Here is a 19,836-nt window from a genome sequence, read left to right on the forward strand (position 1 = left end):
AGGGATGGGGTAAATTAGGAGGTTGAGGGGAGGAGGGATGGGGTAAATTAGGAGGTTGAGGGGAGGAGGGATGGGGTAAATTAGGAGGTGGAGGGAGGAGGGATGGGGTAAAGTAGGAGGTGGAGGGGAGGAGGGATGGGGTAAAGTAGGAGGTGGAGGGGAGGAGGGATGGGGTAAATTAGGAGGTGGAGGGGAGGAGGGATGGGGTAAATTAGGAGGTGGAAGGGAGGAGGGATGGGGTAAATTAGGAGGTTGAGGGGAGAAGGGATGGGGTAAATTAGGAGGGATGGGGTAAATTAGGAGGGATGGGGTAAATTAGGAGGTGGAGGGGAGGAGGGATGGGTTAAATTAGGTGGTGGAGGGGAGGAGGGATGGGGTAAATTTGGAGGTTGAGGGGAGGAGGGATGGGGTAAATTAGGAGGGATGGGGTAAATTAGGAGGTGGAGGGGAGGAGGGATGGGGTAAATTAGGAGGTTGAGGGGAGGAGGGATGGGGTAAATTAGGAGGTGGAGGGGAGGAGGGATGGGGTAAATTTGGAGGTTGAGGGGAGGAGGGATGGGGTAAATTAGGAGGGATGGGGTAAATTAGGAGGTGGAGGGGAGGAGGGATGGGGTAAATTAGGAGGTGGAGGGGAGGAGGGATGGGGTAAATTAGGAGGTGGAGGGGAGGAGGGATGGGGTAAATTAGGAGGTGGAGGGGAGGAGGGATGGGGTAAATTAGGAGGGATGGGGTAAATTAGGAGGGATGGGGTAAATTAGGAGGTGGAGGGGAGGAGGGATGGGGTAAATTAGGAGGTTGAGGGGAGGAGGGATGGGGTAAATTAGGAGGTGGAGGGATGGGAAGAGACAAGGGGGATGAGGGGAGGAGGGATGGGGTAAATTAGGAGGTTGAGGGGAGGAGGGATGGGGTAAATTAGGAGGTGGAGGGGAGGAGGGATGGGGTAAATTAGGAGGTGGAGGGGAGGAGGGATGGGGTAAATTAGGAGGTGGAGGGGAGGAGGGATGGGGTAAATTAGGAGATGGAGGGGAGGAGGGATGGGGTAAATTAGGAGGTGGAGGGGAGGAGGGATGGGGTAAATTAGGAGGTGGAAGGGAGGAGGGATGGGGTAAATTAGGAGGTTGAGGGGAGAAGGGATGGGGTAAATTAGGAGGGATGGGGTAAATTAGGAGGGATGGGGTAAATTAGGAGGGATGGGGTAAATTAGGAGGAATGGGGTAAATTAGGAGGTGGAGGGGAGGAGGGATGGGTTAAATTAGGAGGGGGAGGAGGAGGGATGGGTTAAATTAGGTGGTGGAGGGGAGGAGGGATGGGGTAAATTTGGAGGTTGAGGGAGGAGGGATGGGGTAAATTAGGAGGGATGGGGTAAATTAGGAGGTGGAGGGGAGGAGGGATGGGGTAAATTAGGAGGTTGAGGGGAGGAGGGATGGGGTAAATTAGGAGGTGGAGGGGAGGAGGGATGGGGTAAATTTGGAGGTTGAGGGGAGGAGGGATGGGGTAAATTAGGAGGGATGGGGTAAATTAGGAGGTGGAGGGGAGGAGGGATGGGGTAAATTAGGAGGTTGAGGGGAGGAGGGATGGGGTAAATTAGGAGGTGGAGGGATGGGAAGAGACAAGGGGGATGAGGGGAGGAGGGATGGGGTAAATTAGGAGGTTGAGGGGAGGAGGGATGGGGTAAATTAGGAGGTTGAGGGGAGGAGGGATGGGGTAAATTAGGAGGTTGAGGGGAGGAGGGATGGGGTAAATTAGGAGGTGGAAGGGAGGAGGGATGGGGTAAATTAGGAGGTGGAGGGGAGGAGGGATGGGGTAAATTAGGAGGTGGAGGGGAGGAGGGATGGGGTAAATTAGGAGGTGGAGGGATGGGGTAAATTAGGAGGTGGAGGGGAGGAGGGATGGGGTAAATTAGGTGGTGGAGGGGAGGAGGGATGGGGTAAATTTGGAGGTTGAGGGGAGGAGGGATGGGGTAAATTAGGAGGGATGGGGTAAATTAGGAGGTGGAGGGGAGGAGGGATGGGGTAAATTAGGAGGTGGAGGGGAGGAGGGATGGGGTAAATTAGGAGGTGGAGGGGAGGAGGGATGGGGTAAATTAGGAGGTGGAGGGGAGGAGGGATGGGGTAAATTAGGAGGTGGAGGGGAGGAGGGATGGGAAGAGACTGGGAGGATGAGGGGAGAGAATGAGGTGGTAGAAATGTGATATTGTTTTTGATTCCGATGATTGGTTATGAAAAGTCAGTCTCCCTCTCTCTATCTCATCTTTCACCTGAGCCAGAATGGACTCCATCACTTCCTCACCTCCCCTCTTTGTTCTGGGTTTCAGAATGCCAGTGACCAGAAGACTGAGATGGAGAAAATCAAAGGGAAGATTGCTCAGGAGGTGTCTAAGTGTGAAGAGAGGAAGGGGAAAATAGACGACGAGCTGAGAGAAGTACAGGTGAATACAACCAGCATACCCTTACAATACATGTCCCCACATTCACATCTCTGTAGTATCTGTTGTTTCTGTTGTTTATTTTGTCTTACCTCCGTGTTGTTTTACCTCTGTTGTTGTTTTACCTCTGTTGTTGTTTTACCTCTGTGTTGTTTTACCTCTGTGTTGTTTTACCTCTGTTGTTTTACCTCTGTTGTTGTTTTACCTCTGTGTTGTTTTACCTCTGTGTTGTTTTACCTCTGTGTTGTCTTACCTCTGTGTTGTTTTACCTCTGTGTTGTTTTACCTCTGTGTTGTTTTACCTCTGTGTTGTTTTACCTCTGTTGTTGTTTTACCTCTGTTGTTGTTTTACCTCTGTGTTGTTTTACCTCTGTGTTGTTTTACCTCTGTGTTGTTTTACCTCTGTGTTGTTTTACCTCTGTGTTGTTTTACCTCTGTGTTGTTTTACCTCTGTGTTGTTTTACCTCTGTGTTGTTTTACCTCTGTGTTGTTTTACCTCTGTGTTGTTTTACCTCTGTGTTGTTTTACCTCTGTGTTGTTTTACCTCTGTGTTGTTTTACCTCTGTGTTGTTTTACCTCTGTGTTGTTTTACCTCTGTGTTGTTTTACCTCTGTTGTTGTTTTACCTCTGTGTTGTTTTACCTCTGTGTTGTTTTACCTGTTGTTGTGCCTGTTGTTGTACCTGTAGTTGTACCTGTTGTTGTACCTGTCGTTTTAGAGGATACTGGATTGACCAACACAATCAAACACAGGTTTTGTCCATAGTCCAACAGCATAGCTGGCCTATATTTAACCTGGATAAGACAGAGTGTGCTGTAGGGAACATCAAATCACAGACACATTCACACACCTGATCTTTGTTTAATCTGTGTGTGTGTGTGTTTGTCTGTAGCCCCTGGTGGATGAGGCTAAGCGAGCTGTGGGGAACATCAAGCCAGAGTCTCTATCAGAGATCCGCTCCCTGAGGATGCCTCCTGACGTTATCAGAGACATCCTGGAGGGGGTGCTGCGACTCATGGGCATCTTCGACACCTCCTGGGTCAGCATGAAGAGGTGAGAGATGTGGAGGGAGGAAAGGAGGTAGGGAGGAATGGGGGGAGAAGGAGGAAAGGAGAGGGAGAGAGAACTAGATATTTAGTGAAATAGAGATTTAGGGAGATAGATCTAGAAGAGTGATACAGAGAGAGAGAGAGTGTGTATGTGTGAAAAGTGCAAATCAATCCCAGAACAACAGCAAAGGACTTTGTGAAGATGCTGGAGGAAACAGGTACAAAAGTATCTATATCCACAGTAAAACGTTTCCCTTAATGACATCGGCAGCAGCAGAGAACTGGAAGGAAAGGTGGAGTTGGCTTTGGCGATGACCAGTGAAATATACCTGCTGGAGCACATGCTACGGGTGGGTGCTGCTATGGTGACCAGTGAGCTGAGATAAGGTGGTGCTTTACTTAGCAAAGACTTATAGATGACCTGGAGCCAGTGGGTTAGGCGACGAGTATGAAGCGAGGGCCAGCCAACGAGAGCATACAGGTCGCAGTGGTGGGTAGTATATGGGGCTTTGGTGTCAAAACGGATGGCACTGTGATAGACTGCATCCAACTTGTTGAGTAGAGAGTTGGAGGCTATTTTGTAAATGACATCGCCAAAGTCGAGGATCGGTAGGATGGCCAGTTTTACGAGGGTATGTTTGGCAGCATGAGTAAAGGATACCTTGTTGCAAAATAGGAAGCCAATTGTAGATTTAATTTTGGATTGTAGATGTTTAATGGGAGTCTGGAAGGAGTTTACAGTCTAATAATAACACATGGAATGTAGCCACCCGTTGCCTTGATGACAGCTTTGCACGCTCTTGGCATTCTCTCAAACAACTTCACCTGGAATGCTTTCCCAACAATCTTGAAGGAGTTCCCACATATGCTGAGCACTTGTTGGCTGCTTTTCCTTCACTCTGCGGTCCAACTCATTCCAAACCATCTCAATTGGGTTGAGGTCGGGTGATTGTGGAGGCCAGGTCATCTGATGCAGCACTCCATCAATCTCCTTCTTGGTCAAATAGCCCCTAAACAGCCTGGAGGTGTGTTGTCCTGTTGAAAAACAAATTATCTTACCACTAAGCGCAAATCAGATGTTATGGCGTATCGCTGCAGAATGCTGTGGTAGCCATGCTGGTTAAGTGTGCCTTGAATTCTAAATGAATCACAGACAGTGTCACTAGCAAAGCACCATCACACCACCTCCTCCATGCTTCACGGTGGGAACCACAAATGCGAAGATCATCCATTGACCTTTTATATTTTTTATTTAACCTTTATTGAACTAGTCAAGTCAGTTAAGATCAAATTCTTATTTACAATGACGGCCTACCAAAAAGCAAAAGGCCTCCTGTGGGGACGGGGGCTGGGATAAAAAAATATATATATTTTTAAATATATGCAACTCATTTCATGTATGTTTTCATGGAAACTACTTATAACAGTAGTAAAAAGTTTGGTTTCACTTAGAAATGTCCTTGTTTTCCATGAAAACATACATGAAATGAGTTGCAAAATGAATAGGAAATATAGTCAAGACGTTGACAAAGTTATAAATAATAATTGTGTCCTTCAAACTTTTCTTTCTTCAAAGAATCTGTATCAATTACAGCCTCGCAGACTTTTGGCATTCAAGTTGTCAATTTGTTAGGGTTGAGATCTGGTGACTGTGCTGGCCACTCCATTATAGACAGAATACCAGCTGACTGCTTCTTCCCTAAATAGTTCTTGCATAGTTTGGAGCTGTGCTTTGGGTCATTGTCTTGTTGTAGGAGGAAATTGGCTCCAATTAATCACTGTCCACAGGGTATGGCATAGCGTTGTAAAATGGAGTGATAGCCTTCCTTTTCAAGATCCCTTTTACCCTGAACAAATCTCCCACTTTACCACCACCAAAGAACCCCCAGACCATCACCCCCAGACCATCACATTGCCTCCACCATGCTTGACAGATGGCGTCAGGCACTCCTCCAGCATCTTTTCATTTTTTCTGCATCTCACGAATGTTCTTCTTTGTGATCCGAACACTTAAAACTTAGATTTGTCTGTCTACAGGAAACCAAGGCTAGATTTAACCTACTCTGCGTCTCACAAAGACACGCTGGTCAGAATCAAAAATCTGACATTTGGACTCATCAGACCAAAGGACACATTTCCACCGGTCTCATGTCCATTGCTCTTGCTTCTTGGGCCAAGCAAGTATCTTCTTCTTTTTGGTATCCTTCTTTAAAGCAATTCAACCATGAAGGCCTGATTCACGCAGTCTTCTCTGAACAGTTAATGTTGAGATGTGTCTGTTACTTGAACTCTGACGCATTTATTTGGCTGAAATTTGTGAGGCTGGTAACTAATGAACTTATCATCCGCAGCAGAGGTAACTCTGGGTCTTCCTTTCCTGTGGCGGTCCTCATGAGAGCCAGTTTCATCATAGCGCTTGATGGTTTTTGTGACTGCACTTGAAGAAACTTTCAAAGTTCTTGAAATCTTCCGGATTGACTGACCTTCATGTCTTAAAGTAATGATGGACTGTTGTTTGTCTTTTCTTATTTGAGCTGTTCTTGCCATAATATGGACTTGGTATTTTACCAAATAGGGCTGCCTTCTGATTGGCTCAAATGCTTTAAGAAGTAAAGAAATTCCACAAATCAACTTTGAACAAGGCACACCTGTTAATTGAAATGCATTCCAGATGACTACTTCATGAAGCTGGTTGAGAGAATGCCAAGAGTGTGCAAAGCTGTCATCAAGGCAAAGGGTGGCTACTTTGAAGAATCTCAAATATAAAATGTATTTTGATTTGTTAAACACATTTTTGGTTACTAGATCATTCCATGTGTTATTTCATAGTTTTGATGTCTTCACTATTATTCTACAATGTAGAAATAGCAAAAAGAAAGAAAACCCTTTGATTGAGTAGGTGTGTCCAAACTTTTGACTGGTACTATATTTCTGTGCGCATAAATGAGCACGGGACAGGACGGGATTGATTGTTGTCTGGAAGGGACAGGAACGTTCCGGGGTTATAGATCTGTTGCGGGAACAGGACAGTACAGGTGCAAAATTGGCAAGACGGGACAGGAATTATTTTTCACCTCTGTGTCAACCTTTTAGTAGGACCAGACCGCAGTCAGTGTCCATAGTGTATTCTGTCTGTGTGTGTGTCCAACCATAGTGTGTTCTGTCAGTGTGTGTGTGTCCAACCATAGCGTATTCTGTCAGTGTGTGTGTGTGTGTGTCCATCCATAGTGTATTCTGTCAGTGTGTGTGTGTGTCCATCTGTAGTGTATTCTGTCAGTGTGTGTGTGTGTCCATCTGTATTGTATTCTGTCAGTGTGTGTGTCCATCTGTATTGTATTCTGTCAGTGTGTGTGTGTCCATCTGTAGTGTATTCTGTCAGTGTGTGTGTGTGTCCATCTGTAGTGTATTCTGTCAGTGTGTGTGTGTGTGTGTGTGTCCATCTGTCGTGTATTCTGTCAGTGTGTGTGTGTGTGTGTCCATCTGTAGTGTATTCTGTCAGTGTGTGTGTGTCCATCTGTAGTGTATTCTGTCAGTGTGTGTTGTGTCCAACCATAGTGTGTTCTGTCAGTGTGTGTGTGTCCAACCATAGCGTATTCTCAGTGTGTGTGTGTGTCCATCCATAGTGTATTCTGTCAGTGTGTGTGTGCATGTCCATATGTAGTGTATTCTGTCAGTGTGTGTGTGTGTGTCCATCTGTAGTGTATTCTGTCAGTGTGTGTGTGTCCATCTGTAGTGTATTCTGTCAGTGTGTGTGTGTGTCCATCTGTAGTGTATTCTGTCAGTGTGTGTTGTGTCCATCTGTAGTGTATTCTGTCAGTGTGTGTGTGTGTCCATCTGTAGTGTATTCTATCAGTGTGTGTGTGTGTCCATCTGTAGTGTATTCTGTCAGTGTGTGTGTGTGTGTCCATCTGTATTGTATTCTGTCAGTGTGTGTGTCCATCTGTATTGTATTCTGTCAGTGTGTGTGTGTCCATTTGTAGTGTATTCTGTCAGTGTGTGTGTGTGTCCATCTGTAGTGTATTCTGTCAGTGGGTGTGTCCATCCGTAGTGTATTCTGTCAGTGTGTGTGTGTGTGTGTGTCCATCTGTAGTGTATTCTGTCAGTGTGTGTGTGTGTGTGTCCATCTGTAGTGTATTCTGTCAGTGTGTGTGTGTGTCCATCTGTAGTGTATTCTGTCAGTGTGTGTGTGTGTCCATCTGTAGTGTATTCTGTCAGTGTGTGTGTCCATCTGTATTGTATTCTGTCAGTGTGTGTGTCCATCTGTAGTGTATTCTGTCAGTGTGTGTGTCCATCTGTAGTGTATTCTGTCAGTGTGTGTGTGTGTCCATCTGTAGTGTATTCTGTCAGTGTGTGTGTGTGTCCATCTGTAGTGTATTCTGTCAGTGTGTGTGTGTGTCCATCTGTAGTGTATTCTGTCAGTGTGTGTGTGTGTCCATCCATAGTGTATTCTGTCAGTGTGTGTGTGTCCATCTGTAGTGTATTCTGTCAGTGTGTGTGTCCATCTGTAGTGTATTCTGTCAGTGTGTGTGTGTGTCCATCTGTAGTGTATTCTGTCAGTGTGTGTGTGTCCACCTGTAGTGTATTCTGTCAGTGTGTGTGTGTGTGTGTGTGTGTGTGTCCATCTGTAGTGTATTCTGTCAGTGTGTGTGTGTGTGTCCATCTGTAGTGTATTCTGTCAGTGTGTGTGTGTGTGTGTGTCCATCTGTAGTGTATTCTGTCAGTGTGTGTGTGTGTGTGTCCATCTGTAGTCTATTCTGTTAGTGTGTGTGTGTGTGTCCATCTGTAGTGTATTCTGTCAGTGTGTGTGTGTCCATCTGTAGTCTATTCTGTCAGTGTGTGTGTGTGTGTCCATCTGTAGTGTATTCTGTCAGTGTGTGTGTGTCCATCCGTAGTCTATTCTGTCAGTGTGTGTGTGTGTCCATCTGTAGTGTATTCTGTCAGTGTGTGCGTGTGTCCATCTGTAGTCTATTCTGTATTCTGTTTCTGTGTGTGTGTGTCCATCTGTAGTCTATTCTGTCAGTGTGTGTGTCCATCCGTAGTCTATTCTGTCAGTGTGTGTGTGTCCATCTGTAGTCTATTCTGTCAGTGTGTGTCCATCTGTCTATTCTGTGTGTGTCCATTTGTAGTGTATTCTGTCAGTGTGTGTGTGTGTGTCCATCTGTAGTGTATTCTGTCAGTGTGTGTGTGTGTGTCCATCTGTAGTCTATTCTGTCAGTGTGTGTGTGTGTCCATCTGTAGTGTATTCTGTCAGTGTGTGTGTGTCCATCTGTCCAGTGTATTCTGTCAGTGTGTGTGTTTTTTTTTTTTTTTTTTCACCTTTATTTAACCAGGTAGGCTAGTTGAGAACAAGTTCTCATTTGCAACTGCGACCTGGCCAAGATAAAGCATAGCAGTGTGAACAGACAACACAGAGTTACACATGGAGTAAACAATTAGCAAGTCAATAACACAGTAGAAAAAAATGGGCAGTCTATATACAATGTGTGCAAAAGGCATGAGGAGGTAGGCGAATAATACAATTTTGCAGATTAACACTGGAGTGATAAATGATCAGATGGGCATGTACAGGTAGAGATATTGGTGTGCAAAAGAGCAGAAAAGTAAATAAATAAAAACAGTATAAAAACAGTATGGGAATGAGGTAGGTGAAAAGGGTGAGCTATTTACCTATAGACTATGTACAGCTGCAGCGATCGGTTAGCTGCTCGGATAGCTGATGTTTGAAGTTGGTGAGGGAGATAAAAGTCTCCAACTTCAGCGATTTTTGCAATTCGTTCCAGTCACAGGCAGCAGAGTACTGGAACGAAAGGCGGCCAAATGAGGTGTTGGCTTTAGGGATGATCAGTGAGATACACCTGCTGGAGCGCGTGCTACGGATGGGTGTTGCCATCGTGACCAGTGAACTGAGATAAGGCGGAGCTTTACCTAGCATGGACTTGTAAATGACCTGGAGCCAGTGGGTCTGGCGACGAATATGTAGTGAGGGCCAGCCGACTAGAGCATACAAGTCGCAGTGGTGGGTGGTATAAGGTGCTTTAGTGACAAAACGGATGGCACTGTGATAGACTGCATCCAGTTTGCTGAGTAGAGTGTTGGAAGCCATTTTGTAGATGACATCGCCGAAGTCGAGGATCGGTAGGATAGTCAGTTTTACTAGGTAAGCTTGGCAGCGTGAGTGAAGGAGGCTTTGTTGCGGAATAGAAAGCCGACTCTGGATTTGATTTTTGATTGGAGATGTTTGATGTGAGTCTGAAGGAGAGTTTGCAGTCTAGCCAGACACCTAGGTACTTATAGATGTCCACATATTCAAGGTTGGAACCATCCAGGGTGGTGATGCTAGTCGGGCATGCGGGTGCAGGCAGCGATCGGTTGAAAAGCATGCATTTGGTTTTACTCGCGTTTAAGAGCAGTTGGAGGCCACGGAAGGAGTGCTGTATGGCATTGAAGCTCGTTTGAGGTTTGATAGCACAGTGTCCAATGACGGGCCGAAAGTATATAGAATGGTGTCGTCTGCGTAGAGGTGGATCAGGGAATCGCCCGCAGCAAGAGCAACATCATTGATATATACAGAGAAAAGAGTCGGCCCGAGAATTGAACCCTGTGGCACCCCCATAGAGACTGCCAGAGGACCGGACAGCATGCCCTCTGATTTGACACACTGAACTCTGTCTGCAAAGTAATTGGTGAACCAGGCAAGGCAGTCATCCGAAAAACCGAGGCTGTTGAGTCTGCCGATAAGAATTTGGTGATTGACAGAGTCGAAAGCCTTGGCGAGGTCGATGAAGACGGCTGCACAGTACTGTCTTTTATCGATGGCGGTTATGATGTCATTTAGTACCTTGAGTGTGGCTGAGGTGCACCCGTGACCGGCTCGAAACCAGATTGCACAGCGGAGAAGGTACGGTGGGATTCGAGATGGTCAGTGACCTGTTTGTTGACTTGGCTTTCAAGACCTTAGATAGGCAGGGCAGGATGGATATAGGTCTATAGCAGTTTGGGTCCAGGGTGTCTCCTCCTTTGAAGAGGGGGATGACTGCGGCAGCTTTCCAATCCTTGGGGATCTCAGACGATATGAAAGAGAGGTTGAACAGGCTGGTAATAGGGGTTGCGACAATGGCGGCAGATAGTTTCAGAAATAGCGGGTCCAGATTGTCAAGCCCAGCTGATTTGTACGGGTCCAGGTTTTGCAGCTCTTTCAGAACATCTGCTATCTGGATTTGGGTAAAGGAGAACCTGGAGAGGCTTGGGTGAGGAACTACGGGGGGCGGAGCTGTTGGCCGAGGTTGGAGTAGCCAGGCGGAAGGCATGGCCAGCCGTTGAGAAGTGCTTATTGAAGTTTTCGATAATCATGGATTTATCGGTGGAGACCGTGTTTCCTAGCCTCAGTGCAGTGGGCAGCTGGGAGGAGGTGCTCTTGTTCTCCATGGACTTCACAGTGTCCCAGAACTTTTGGAGTTGGAGCTACAGGATGCAAACTTTTGCCTGAAGAAGCTGGCCTTAGCTTTCCTGACTGACTGCCTGTATTGGTTCCTGACTTCCCTGAACAGTTGCATATCACGGGGCTATTCGATGCTATTGCAGTCCGCCACAGGATGTTTTTGTGCTGGTCGAGGGCAGTCAGGTCTGGAGTGAACCAAGGGCTGTATCTGTTCTTGGTTCTGCATTTTTTGAACGGAGCATGCTTATCCAAAATGGTGAGGAAGTTACTTTTAAAGAATGACCAGGCATCCTCAACTGACGGGATGAGGTCAATGTCCTTCCAGGATACACGGGCCAGGTCGATTAGAAAGGCCTGCTCACAGAAGTGTTTTAGGGAGCGTTTGACAGTGATGAGGGGTGGTCGTTTGACTGCGGCTCCGTGGCGGATACAGGCGATGAGGCAGTGATCGCTGAGATCCTGGTTGAAGACAGCGGAGGTATATTTGGAGGGCCAGTTGGTCAGGATGACGTCTATGAGGGTGCCCTTGTTTACAGAGTTAGGGTTGTACCTGGTGGGTTCCTTGATGATTTGCGTGAGATTGAGGGCATCTAGCTTAGATTGTAGGACTGCCGGGGTGTTAAGCATATCCCAGTTTAGGTCACCTAACAGGACAAACTCTGAAGCTAGATGGGGGCGATCAATTCACAAATGGTGTCCAGGGCACAGCTGGGAGCTGACGGGGTCGGTAGCAGGCGGCAACAGTGAGAGACTTGTTTCTGGAGAGAGTAATTTTCAAAATTAGTAGTTCAAACTGTTTGGGTATGGACCTGGAAAGTATGACATTACTTTGCAGGCTATCTCTGCAGTAGACTGCGACTCCGCCCCCTTTGGCAGTTCTATCTTGACGGAAGATGTTATAGTTGGGTATGGAAATCTCTGAATTTTTGGTGGCCTTCCTGAGCCAGGATTCAGACACGGCAAGGACATCAGGGTTAGCAGAGTGTGCTAAAGCAGTGAGTAAAACAAACTTAGGGAGGAGGCTTCTGATGTTGACATGCATAAAACCAAGACTTTTCGATCACAGAAGTCAACAAATGAGGGTACCTGGGGACATGCAGGGCCTGGGTTTACCTCCACATCACCCGCGGAACAGAGAAGGAGTAGTATGAGGGTGCGGCTAAAGGCTATCAAAACTGGTCGCCTAGAGCGTTGGGGGCAGAGGATAAGAGGAGCAGGTTTCTGGGCATGGTAGAATATATTCAGGGCATAATGCGCAGACAGGGGTATGGTGGGGTGCGGGTACAGCGGAGGTAAGCCCAGGCACTGGGTGATGATGAGAGAGGTTGTATCTCTGGACATGCTGGTTGTAATGGGTGAGGTCACCGCATGTGTGGGGGTGGGACAAAGGAGGTAACAGGGGTATGCAGAGTGGATCTAGGGGCTCCATTGTGAACTAAAACAATGATAACTAACCTGAACAACAGTATACAAGGCATATTGACATTTGGGAGAGACATACAGCGAGGCATACAGTAATCACAGGTGTTGAATTGGGAAAGCTAGCTAAAAACAGTAGGCGAGGCTAATCAGCTAGCACAACAAACAGCAGGTAAAATGGCGTTGACTAGGCAACTGGGTCGACAGATAAAACAAACAAGCAGAATGGAGTACCGTGATTAATGGACAGTCCAGCGTGCGTCAGCTATGTAGCCAAGAGATCAGTGTCCAGGGGCAGCGGTGGATGGGCAGGGAAGCTGGGCTGGCGAGTGTTATCCAGGTTTAAAAAAAAACTAACAATGACTAAATAGCTTGTAGCTAGTTAGCTGGTTAGCGTCTGGAGGTTCTTGAGTGTGTCATAAAAATAAAATAAAAATTAAAGGTGATAGCGATTCCGTATCACAGTGGGTGAGGCAGGTTTCCGGAAGGTATAAACAAAATAAAAATCAAAGAGAGATAGAAAGTAAATGGGTTCAGAGTGTTTAGAACGCAGTGAGCCAGATGGTTAGCAGGCCTGTGCTAACAAGCTAACAGTTCGTAGGCCCGGGCTAGACAAGCTAACCGTTAGCAGGCCGAATTAGCAAGCAGGGAGATAGCGAGGGCTAGAGAGCTAACCTTTGGGGACGTCGCGATGGGATGAGTCTGTTTATTCCTCTTCTTGCGGTGACATCGACAGACCGGTCGTGGGCCCGGGTAATTGTAGCCCAGGAGTATGCTACAGGTGCTCTAGTACGCTAGGTGAGCTGGAGACACAGCGTTTCAGAAAGCTCGCGGGCCTTGGCCAGCAGATGGATCTTTGGCGATGTCGCAACGAAAAAGCCTGTTGAAACCACCTCGGACGATTATGTCGGCGGACCAGTCGTGATGGATCGGCGGGGCTCCGTGTCGGCAGTAAAGGGTCCAGGCCAATTGGCAAAAGAGGTATTGTTGGGCCTCTTCGGCTAGTCGGGAGATGGGCTTAGCTCAAGGCTAACTGTAGCTTGTTTTGGGACAGAGACGTTAGCCAGGAGTAGCCACTCGGATTGCAGCTAGCTAGTTGCGATGATCCGGTGTAAAGGTTCAGAGCTTGCGGTAGGAACCGGAGATGTGGTAGAGAAAGAGCAGTCTGATATGCTCTGGGTTGATGTCGCGCTGGTGTCCTAGTTAGCTTTGAAGACCGCTAGCAATGGCTAACTGAGTAGTAGCTAGTTAGCTGGCTAGCTTCTGACGGTTCTAAAGTAAAGTATAGAAAAAGCAGATCCGTACCACATTGGGTGATGTGGGTTGCAGGAGAGTATATTCAGCTCTAGTTTGAAAGTGAGATTAAAATATGTACGAAATATATACAGAAAAAAAAACGAAGAAAACTATATTTACACTAGACAGGACGGGACAAGACAAAACACACGTCCGATTGCTACGCCATCTTGGATTCAACTGTGTGTGTGTCCATCTGTAGTGTATTCTGTTAGTGTGAGTGTGTCCATCCGTAGTCTATTCTGTCAGTGTGTGTGTCCATCCGTAGTCTATTCTGTCAGTGTGTGTGTGTCCATCTGTAGTCTATTCTGTCAGTGTGTGTGTGTCCATCTGTAGTCTATTCTGTCAGTGTGTGTGTGTCCATCTGTAGTCTATTCTGTCAGTGTGTGTGTGTCCATCTGTAGTGTATTCTGTCAGTGTGTGTCCATCTGTAGTGTATTCTGTTAGTGTGTGTGTGTCCATCTGTAGTGTATTCTGTTAGTGTGTGTGTCCATCCGTAGTCTATTCTGTCAGTGTGTGTGTCCATCCGTAGTCTATTCTGTCAGTGTGTGTGTGTGTCCATCTGTAGTGTATTCTGTCAGTGTGTGTGTGTCCATCTGTAGTCTATTCTGTCAGTGTGTGTGTGTCCATCCGTAGTCTATTCTGTCAGTGTGTGTATGTGTCCATCCGTAGTCTATTCTGTCAGTGTGTGTGTGTCCATCTGTAGTGTATTCTGTCAGTGTGTGTGTGTGTCCATCTGTAGTGTATTCTGTCAGTGTGTGTGTGTGTCCATCCATAGTGTATTCTGTCAGTGTGTGTGTGTCCATCTGTAGTCTATTCTGTCAGTGTGTGTGTGTCCATCCGTAGTCTATTCTGTCAGTGTGTGTGTGTCCATCCGTAGTCTATTCTGTCAGTGTGTGTGTGTGTGTGTCCATTTGTAGTGTATTCTGTCAGTGTGTGTGTGTGTGTCCATCTGTAGTGTATTCTGTCAGTGTGTGTGTGTGTCCATCTGTAGTCTATTCTGTCAGTGTGTGTGTGTGTCCATCTGTAGTGTATTCTGTCAGTGTGTGTGTGTGTCCATCTGTAGTCTATTCTGTCAGTGTGTGTGTGTGTCCATCTGTAGTCTATTCTGTCAGTGTGTGTGTGTCCATCTGTAGTGTATTCTGTCAGTGTGTGTGTGTGTGTCCATCTGTAGTGTATTCTGTTAGTGTGAGTGTGTCCATCCGTAGTCTATTCTGTCAGTGTGTGTGTCCATCCGTAGTCTATTCTGTCAGTGTGTGTGTGTCCATCTGTAGTCTATTCTGTCAGTGTGTGTGTGTCCATCTGTAGTCTATTCTGTCAGTGTGTGTGTGTCCATCTGTAGTGTATTCTGTCAGTGTGTGTGTCCATCTGTAGTGTATTCTGTTAGTGTGTGTGTGTCCATCTGTAGTGTATTCTGTTATTGTGTGTGTGTCCATCCGTAGTCTATTCTGTCAGTGTGTGAGTCCATCCGTAGTCTATTCTGTCAGTGTGTGTGTGTGTCCATCTGTAGTGTATTCTGTCAGTGTGTGTGTCCATCTGTAGTCTATTCTGTCAGTGTGTGTGTGTCCATCCGTAGTCTATTCTGTCAGTGTGTGTATGTGTCCATCCGTAGTCTATTCTGTCAGTGTGTGTATGTGTCCATCCGTAGTCTATTCTGTCAGTGTGTGTGTGTCCATCTGTAGTGTATTCTGTCAGTGTGTGTGTGTGTCCATCTGTAGTGTATTCTGTCAGTGTGTGTGTGTGTCCATCCATAGTGTATTCTGTCAGTGTGTGTGTGTCCATCTGTAGTCTATTCTGTCAGTGTGTGTGTGTCCATCCGTAGTCTATTCTGTCAGTGTGTGTGTGTCCATCCGTAGTCTATTCTGTCAGTGTGTGTGTGTCCATCTGTAGTGTATTCTGTCAGTGTGTGTGTGTGTCCATCTGTAGTGTATTCTGTCAGTGTGTGTGTGTGTCCATCCATAGTGTATTCTGTCAGTGTGTGTGTGTCCATCTGTAGTGTATTCTGTCAGTGTGTGTGTGTGTCCATCTGTAGTGTATTCTGTTAGTGTGAGTGTGTCCATCCGTAGTCTATTCTGTCAGTGTGTGTGTCCATCCGTAGTCTATTCTGTCAGTGTGTGTGTGTCCATCTGTAGTGTATTCTGTCAGTGTGTGTGTGTGTCCATCTGTAGTGTATTCTGTCAGTGTGTGTGTGTGTCCATCCATAGTGTATTCTGTCAGTGTGTGTGTGTCCATCTGTAGTCTATTCTGTCAGTGTGTGTGTGTCCATCCGTAGTCTATTCTGTCAGTGTGTGTGTGTCCATCCGTAGTCTATTCTGTCAGTGTGTGTGTGTGTGTGTCCATTTGTAGTGTATTCTGTCAGTGTGTGTGTGTGTGTCCATCTGTAGTGTATTCTGTCAGTGTGTGTGTGTGTCCATCTGTAGTCTATTCTGTCAGTGTGTGTGTGTGTCCATCTGTAGTGTATTCTGTCAGTGTGTGTGTGTGTCCATCTGTAGTCTATTCTGTCAGTGTGTGTGTGTGTCCATCTGTAGTCTATTCTGTCAGTGTGTGTGTGTCCATCTGTAGTGTATTCTGTCAGTGTGTGTGTGTCCATCTGTAGTGTATTCTGTTAGTGTGAGTGTGTCCATCCGTAGTCTATTCTGTCAGTGTGTGTGTCCATCCGTAGTCTATTCTGTCAGTGTGTGTGTGTCCATCTGTAGTCTATTCTGTCAGTGTGTGTGTGTCCATCTGTAGTCTATTCTGTCAGTGTGTGTGTGTCCATCTGTAGTATATTCTGTCAGTGTGTGTGTCCATCTGTAGTGTATTCTGTTAGTGTGTGTGTGTCCATCTGTAGTGTATTCTGTTAGTGTGTGTGTCCATCCGTAGTCTATTCTGTCAGTGTGTGTGTCCATCCGTAGTCTATTCTGTCAGTGTGTGTGTGTGTCCATCTGTAGTGTATTCTGTCAGTGTGTGTGTGTCCATCTGTAGTCTATTCTGTCAGTGTGTGTGTGTCCATCTGTAGTCTATTCTGTCAGTGTGTGTATATGTCCATCCGTAGTCTATTCTGTCAGTGTGTGTGTCCCCATCTGTAGTGTATTCTGTCAGTGTGTGTGTGTGTCCATCTGTAGTGTATTCTGTCAGTGTGTGTGTGTGTCCATCCATAGTGTATTCTGTCAGTGTGTGTGTGTCCATCTGTAGTCTATTCTGTCAGTGTGTGTGTGTCCATCCGTAGTCTATTCTGTCAGTGTGTGTGTGTCCATCCGTAGTCTATTCTGTCAGTGTGTGTGTGTGTGTGTCCATTTGTAGTGTATTCTGTCAGTGTGTGTGTGTGTGTGTCCATCTGTAGTGTATTCTGTCAGTGTGTGTGTGTGTCCATCTGTAGTCTATTCTGTCAGTGTGTGTGTGTGTCCATCTGTAGTGTATTCTGTCAGTGTGTGTGTGTGTCCATCTGTAGTCTATTCTGTCAGTGTGTGTGTGTGTCCATCTGTAGTCTATTCTGTCAGTGTGTGTGTGTCCATCTGTAGTGTATTCTGTCAGTGTGTGTGTGTGTGTCCATCTGTAGTGTATTCTGTTAGTGTGAGTGTGTCCATCCGTAGTCTATTCTGTCAGTGTGTGTGTCCATCCGTAGTCTATTCTGTCAGTGTGTGTGTGTCCATCTGTAGTCTATTCTGTCAGTGTGTGTGTGTCCATCTGTAGTCTATTCTGTCAGTGTGTGTGTGTCCATCTGTAGTGTATTCTGTCAGTGTGTGTGTCCATCTGTAGTGTATTCTGTTAGTGTGTGTGTGTCCATCTGTAGTGTATTCTGTTAGTGTGTGTGTGTCCATCCGTAGTCTATTCTGTCAGTGTGTGTGTCCATCCGTAGTCTATTCTGTCAGTGTGTGTGTGTGTCCATCTGTAGTGTATTCTGTCAGTGTGTGTGTGTCCATCTGTAGTCTATTCTGTCAGTGTGTGTGTGTCCATCCGTAGTCTATTCTGTCAGTGTGTGTATGTGTCCATCCGTAGTCTATTCTGTCAGTGTGTGTATGTGTCCATCCGTAGTCTATTCTGTCAGTGTGTGTGTGTCCATCTGTAGTGTATTCTGTCAGTGTGTGTGTGTGTCCATCTGTAGTGTATTCTGTCAGTGTGTGTGTGTGTCCATCCATAGTGTATTCTGTCAGTGTGTGTGTGTCCATCTGTAGTCTATTCTGTCAGTGTGTGTGTGTCCATCCGTAGTCTATTCTGTCAGTGTGTGTGTGTCCATCCGTAGTCTATTCTGTCAGTGTGTGTGTGTCCATCTGTAGTGTATTCTGTCAGTGTGTGTGTGTGTCCATCTGTAGTGTATTCTGTCAGTGTGTGTGTGTGTCCATCCATAGTGTATTCTGTCAGTGTGTGTGTGTCCATCTGTAGTGTATTCTGTCAGTGTGTGTGTGTGTCCATCTGTAGTGTATTCTGTTAGTGTGAGTGTGTCCATCCGTAGTCTATTCTGTCAGTGTGTGTGTCCATCCGTAGTCTATTCTGTCAGTGTGTGTGTGTCCATCTGTAGTGTATTCTGTCAGTGTGTGTGTGTGTCCATCTGTAGTGTATTCTGTCAGTGTGTGTGTGTGTCCATCCATAGTGTATTCTGTCAGTGTGTGTGTGTCCATCTGTAGTCTATTCTGTCAGTGTGTGTGTGTCCATCCGTAGTCTATTCTGTCAGTGTGTGTGTGTCCATCCGTAGTCTATTCTGTCAGTGTGTGTGTGTGTGTGTCCATTTGTAGTGTATTCTGTCAGTGTGTGTGTGTGTGTCCATCTGTAGTGTATTATTATTCTGTCAGTGTGTGTGTGTGTCCATCTGTAGTCTATTCTGTCAGTGTGTGTGTGTGTCCATCTGTAGTGTATTCTGTCAGTGTGTGTGTGTGTCCATCTGTAGTCTATTCTGTCAGTGTGTGTGTGTGTCCATCTGTAGTCTATTCTGTCAGTGTGTGTGTGTCCATCTGTAGTGTATTCTGTCAGTGTGTGTGTGTGTCCATCTGTAGTGTATTCTGTTAGTGTGAGTGTGTCCATCCGTAGTCTATTCTGTCAGTGTGTGTGTCCATCCGTAGTCTATTCTGTCAGTGTGTGTGTGTCCATCTGTAGTCTATTCTGTCAGTGTGTGTGTGTCCATCTGTAGTCTATTCTGTCAGTGTGTGTGTGTCCATCTGTAGTGTATTCTGTCAGTGTGTGTGTCCATCTGTAGTGTATTCTGTTAGTGTGTGTGTGTCCATCTGTAGTGTATTCTGTTAGTGTGTGTGTGTCCATCCGTAGTCTATTCTGTCAGTGTGTGTGTCCATCCGTAGTCTATTCTGTCAGTGTGTGTGTGTGTCCATCTGTAGTGTATTCTGTCAGTGTGTGTGTGTCCATCTGTAGTCTATTCTGTCAGTGTGTGTGTGTCCATCCGTAGTCTATTCTGTCAGTGTGTGTATGTGTCCATCCGTAGTCTATTCTGTCAGTGTGTGTGTGTCCATCTGTAGTGTATTCTGTCAGTGTGTGTGTGTGTCCATCTGTAGTGTATTCTGTCAGTGTGTGTGTGTGTCCATCCATAGTGTATTCTGTCAGTGTGTGTGTGTCCATCTGTAGTCTATTCTGTCAGTGTGTGTGTGTCCATCCGTAGTCTATTCTGTCAGTGTGTGTGTGTCCATCCGTAGTCTATTCTGTCAGTGTGTGTGTGTGTCCATCTGTAGTCTATTCTGTCAGTGTGTGTGTGTCCATCTGTAGTGTATTCTGTCAGTGTGTGTGTGTGTCCATCTGTAGTGTATTCTGTTAGTGTGAGTGTGTCCATCCGTAGTCTATTCTGTCAGTGTGTGTGTCCATCCGTAGTCTATTCTGTCAGTGTGTGTGTGTGTCCATCTGTAGTCTATTCTGTCAGTGTGTGTGTGTCCATCTGTAGTCTATTCTGTCAGTGTGTGTGTGTCCATCTGTAGTCTATTCTGTCAGTGTGTGTGTGTCCATCTGTAGTATATTCTGTCAGTGTGTGTGTCCATCTGTAGTGTATTCTGTTAGTGTGTGTGTGTCCATCTGTAGTGTATTCTGTTAGTGTGTGTGTCCATCCGTAGTCTATTCTGTCAGTGTGTGTGTCCATCCGTAGTCTATTCTGTCAGTGTGTGTGTGTGTCCATCTGTAGTGTATTCTGTCAGTGTGTGTGTGTCCATCTGTAGTCTATTCTGTCAGTGTGTGTGTGTCCATCCGTAGTCTATTCTGTCAGTGTGTGTATGTGTCCATCCGTAGTCTATTCTGTCAG

General features: G+C 46.1%; 1 protein-coding gene across 5 annotated transcripts in view; it reads left to right on the top strand.

Moving 5' to 3' along the window:
• LOC118394486 (cytoplasmic dynein 2 heavy chain 1) overlaps nt 1-19,836 on the top strand; it is a 399,197-nt gene that overhangs the window by 104,008 nt on the left and 275,353 nt on the right. For all 5 annotated transcript variants that reach the window (XM_052504034.1, XM_052503998.1, XM_052503950.1 and 2 more), the window contains exons 58-59: nt 2,315-2,428; nt 3,316-3,476. In XM_052504034.1, coding sequence (XP_052359994.1) covers nt 2,315-2,428; nt 3,316-3,476 — 275 coding nt within the window. The remainder of the gene's footprint in view (nt 1-2,314; nt 2,429-3,315; nt 3,477-19,836) is intronic.

The sequence above is a fragment of the Oncorhynchus keta genome, chromosome 1 (genome assembly GCF_023373465.1).
Source record: "Oncorhynchus keta strain PuntledgeMale-10-30-2019 chromosome 1, Oket_V2, whole genome shotgun sequence".
NCBI lineage: Eukaryota > Metazoa > Chordata > Actinopteri > Salmoniformes > Salmonidae > Oncorhynchus > Oncorhynchus keta.